The sequence below is a fragment of the Triticum dicoccoides genome, chromosome 5A (genome assembly GCF_002162155.2).
Source record: "Triticum dicoccoides isolate Atlit2015 ecotype Zavitan chromosome 5A, WEW_v2.0, whole genome shotgun sequence".
In the NCBI taxonomy this organism is placed as follows: domain Eukaryota; kingdom Viridiplantae; phylum Streptophyta; class Magnoliopsida; order Poales; family Poaceae; genus Triticum; species Triticum dicoccoides.
In genome coordinates, this window is record NC_041388.1 from 603,682,253 (window position 1) to 603,686,934 (window position 4,682).

Sequence of the window (4,682 nt, forward strand, 5' to 3'; positions counted from 1 at the left end):
CTTATATTCACCCAAAATACTTTCTTACTAGTTCATCAATCTTATCTAACAGCCTGTTGCCATACTTTCTGCATTGTTTAGTCTTCTTTTGTCCCTCTAACCGCTTGATCCAATAGTTAGTCTCTATGTATAGATAGTCTTGATTTGGTTTGATTGAGGCAATTATGATAATGATTCTCCATAATACGCTCCAGACCATAATAACTCAATGCATACTGACTCGGCTAATCTCCTAATGCATGCAGAGACATACTAGCTGCAACACAATTTGTAGGAGCGGAGCTCATGGCACAACACACTAAAAAACATCAACAAGTGTTTTTATATTAGCTAGCCATTTGTTTAGAAATAAAAACCCAAATTGCTACTTGTTTATAAGTTTGTATTTATTCAAAGGCTGAGATAAATATACGCTAATTCAGTAACAGAAATCCATCTAAGGAATGAGAATATGTGCTCCATTAATGAAGGTATCATTTGGTGAACTAATATACTGATAATAAGATCGTGGCTGCTGTTTACTGAAATGCATGTTATTTTGCAGCTACATATGTTATACATGCACACTGACTAGTAAAACATCATTCATGAATACCATCAATTGTAGATGTAGATTTCGGATGATGCCAGTTGGGCCCTGTTAGGATAGATGCCATAACAATGAATCTGATTGTTATTTTATCAACCAATTTTCCTTTGTGTTCATGTATCTGAATTATGGACAAAAGCAGAACACACTTATCAGTTGTCATAGTCCTTGTTGCTTTGATTATTTTCTGTTTTATGTGCAAATACATTGGCTTAATCAATGATATCTAGTACTCCCTCCGTTCCTTGATATAAGGTGTATAGATTTTTGAGAAAACATCCAAAATATAAGGTGTATTGCGTTGAACAACTTGTTTGGATTTTTTTTTAGGGATTTGATTACATTTCCTTATATTAGGCAAACTCCTCTATTTTCTCATGTCAATTAGTCAAGTGTAATCTCGCCCAAAACTTGTGAAATTTACCCTCCACGTGCGTTCTTTAATTTCCGTGCCAAAAACTATACACCCTATATTCAGAAACGGAGGGAGTATTTTGAAATTCCAAGTCTTTGTCCCCAGGAAGTCAGAAATTAGCTGTATCTACTCTCCTTATTTGTATTCAGTTTGCCGTGTTTCACTCCAATAGTAATCTTTAATTAATTCTTCTACGTATCTTATCAGTTTGCGTTGGTAATAATATATTTATCTAATGTACATGTGCAGTGACCAGGCTACTGTTACAACATTGTAATGATGGACAGCAACTTGTTATCTGGGAACTCGGCAACTGTGAAGAACTTGAGATGAAATTCTTTGGTGACAATACATGTGTGGAAACCCTGCGCCTACTTTGGACCTTGTGTACATTGCAACCGGCAATAGACCCTCCTGTACCATGTTTAAACTCTATGTTACTGCCGTTACATTTTTCGTGGTGATGAACCTGTTTTGGAATTTGTCTGGGTTACACATGTTACCTGTGCGTGGTTATCTGCTGAAGTTTCATGCATGGTTATTTTGTTACAGTTTTTTTAGCAGTTGTTTATGAGCTTCGTGCGCTGAGTGGTGACATCTGACATTTTAGTCAGATGCATAGGCAATATTTGAGTGCTATCAGTTTAGGTTGGATTGGGAAAGTAATGTTTCAGTATACTAGGACGCTTGGAGTGGATGTAAGGTGCAGTTCTTTCGGCGGCTTCTCACTAATAAGTCGCCCCACCTCTACCTTCTCCTATAATCCTTTTCCTACTTTTTTTCTGGCTTCTGAACTAGTTAGCGATAACTAGCTTAGAAGCCCGAAACAATTAAGGGAACGGCTTATGAGAGAAGCTAGGGAGGGGGTGGCTTATAAAAGAAACCAAAGAACTGTGTCTAAATAGGAAATTTGTAGTTAGATCTCTTATCCATATATATACCTACTTAGTTTTTTATTTAGGGCCTACTTAGTTACATGATGCAAGTCCAAGCTGAAGTAATTGAAAACTACAGTGCCATGTGGAAACTTAGTTTTTTTTCTTATTAGGGGAAACGTGGAAACTTTTTTTTGAGCAACTTTTTTAGGGGAAACGTGGAAACTCGTATGTTTAAGGGTTTGACAACTTCATCCGCAAAAAGAAAAAGGCTTTGTAACTTGTTGCCAAACATTTGGGCTTTAAGGCACAGGCTACAAGCCCTCCTAAGCATCCGCTCCTGCCTCCTCGTAAGAAGTACAGTGTCATGTCTAAACTTGTTACCAAATATTTGGGCTTTGAGCTACAAAGCTTCCCAGCCGTTCTCTCTCAAGCTTCCCTGTTTTTTTTCTTTCGGAAAGGCTGAAGGTATTGTTTAGAAAAATATTCTTAGAGAAAGAGGATGCCGAAGTCTTTCTTACTCCAGCATCCGTGAGCCAAGCTCCTTGCTGCTGCCTCTGGACCTGCGTCTCAATGTAGCAAATTTATTGAAACATAGGGGCTTGTAGAAGCAGCAGTAGGGAAGTTGTATAGGATGTAGTCCAGAAAATGTTGGCAACTACGATCTACGTATGAAATCGCCACCCTAGAGAAGAAAAATGTTGGGGATGTTTTGTAAAATGGCCTACCATCTTCGTCGGTCGGAACTAAAGTGGATGGACAAAGATACACGACCACATTGTCCACTTTGCAGGACATCACCGAGAGTCCTAGACAAACCTCTAGACGAAACCGGACCCGAAGAACCAGATCTAAAGACACTCTTCACAGGCATCAGAAAGATACAAAGAAGCACCACAGGAACAGACGCGAGGCTAGAAGACCTTGTTCCATGCCAACTGTCTCACTATCGTCTCGCCACCATCCATCAACGACAACACCTAACTTTATTTCTAACCCTACCGACACCGGGTTGAACCTACGAGATCCTCGCTCCTTCCCCTCGCCAGAATCGCCGAGGAAGAGGATCCGCCCCTGGTCGCCTAGGTCATAGAAGCGGGAAGGAGAAGAAAACGCGTCATGTCTAGTCTATTAGACCGAGCTTCCCTGTTCGATGTGTAGAATTATGTGATACATGTTTAGCAACATGTTACTCCCTCCGGTCCTATTTAGTCTACATATAATTTTTTTTCTAAAGTCAAAGTATCTTTACGTTGACCAAATTTATAGAAAAAAAGTATTAACATTCACAATGTCAAATAATTATTGTTAGGTTCACCGTGAAATGTAGTTTCATAGTATAAATTTGGTCAAACTTATTAAGTTTGACTCGACAAAAATCCAATACACAGAGTAAAAAAGACCGGAGGAAGTACTCAAATTTAGAGACTTTTTCATTTGTGGAGTTCTAAAACATCGGAAAGAGAAAAGGAAAGGCGTGGGACTAAAATTTTATGCCTTCACAAGATCATAGAAGATTAGTTGAACCATAGGGAAATCATACGGGATTTAACCAAAGTATATCACTTAATAAAATATCAAAAATACTATGCAGTGAATGTTCACTGGGGTGCCAACACTGGCGAACGCTCTCTTCACCGTTGCACGGATCTTGGCACAGGCTCCTGGACACACAGGATAGCTGAAGTCGTTTGCTGTCAGTTGATCTCCTGGTGAACCTTCTCTGGTTTTTTCCAATAATTACACGGCCAAGGTTGTGTGCTCGTGGGGTTCAAACCCGCCACCTCCCGCGTGGGGGAGCCGAGAGCTTACCAGTTGTCCAGTGGGTGGGTTGTGAACACTTGGGACCGAAAATGCCATCTGTTTTTAAAGCTAAATCTGTTCTAAATTCCATTTTCATTTAGATAATTCTGAAACTCCTGAATTTTTATTTTTTTGAAAGAACAAAAACCCCTATTATTTTAAAGGAGATTTTTTAACTTGCCATATGCATTTTTCCATTTATAGATAGCATTGCATTCTTTTTCTAATTGTATGTACCATGTCAATTTTATTATAGGTCACATGGCAGTTTTTTTATTAAGAGATTGACATTTTAATAAGTAATAACATGGCGGTTTCTTTATTGGTACGGCAATTTTTTTACATTGACATGGCGGTTTTATATGAATTTTTGCACATTAGACCGACTCAAGAAAAAAAACATAATGGCATTTTGTATTTGTTCGGTTATTTCCTCTTTTTCACCTGATGGCATTTACATTAGAAAAATTCAAAATGGCAGTTTATAAATTTTCAAACTATGTCACATGGTTTTATTTATTTATTGTAAGAGATGTAATTTTCTGATTAATATATGGCATTCTTATTTACTAAGAGATGGTATTTATTATTATTAAGAGATGTCATTTTTATTTACTTAAGAGATGGCTTTTTTAATAGATGGCATTTATTATTATTAAGAGATGGCATTTTTAAATTAAGAGTCGACAATTTTTATTGTTCAGAGATGACATTTTTATATTAAGAGATGCGATTTTTACTATTTAGAGATGCCATTTTTATATTAAAATATTAAATTTGCAGTATTAATAGATGCCATTTTTATTTTAAAAGATGACATTTATTATTATTATTATTATTATTATTATTATGAGATGACATTTATATATTAAGATATGGTATTTTTATTAATAAGAGATGGCGTTTTTATTAAGGGATGGCATTTTTATTATTAAGAGATGGCATTTATTCTTATTAAGAGATTGCATTTGCTATTTTAAGATGCAATTTTCATTTATTA

The 4,682-nt window shown here is 36.6% G+C and overlaps 1 protein-coding gene across 1 annotated transcript in view; it reads left to right on the forward strand.

The window, feature by feature from the left end:
• LOC119303294 (RNA-binding protein 1-like) overlaps positions 1 to 1,520 on the forward strand; it is a 3,925-nt gene extending 2,405 nt beyond the window's left edge. Inside the window, exon 3 of the mRNA XM_037580409.1 lies at positions 1,254 to 1,520. Within this exon, the coding sequence (XP_037436306.1) occupies positions 1,254 to 1,281 (28 nt within the window). The 3' untranslated portion in view covers positions 1,282 to 1,520. The remainder of the gene's footprint in view (positions 1 to 1,253) is intronic.
• Positions 1,521 to 4,682: the final 3,162 nt, after the last annotated feature.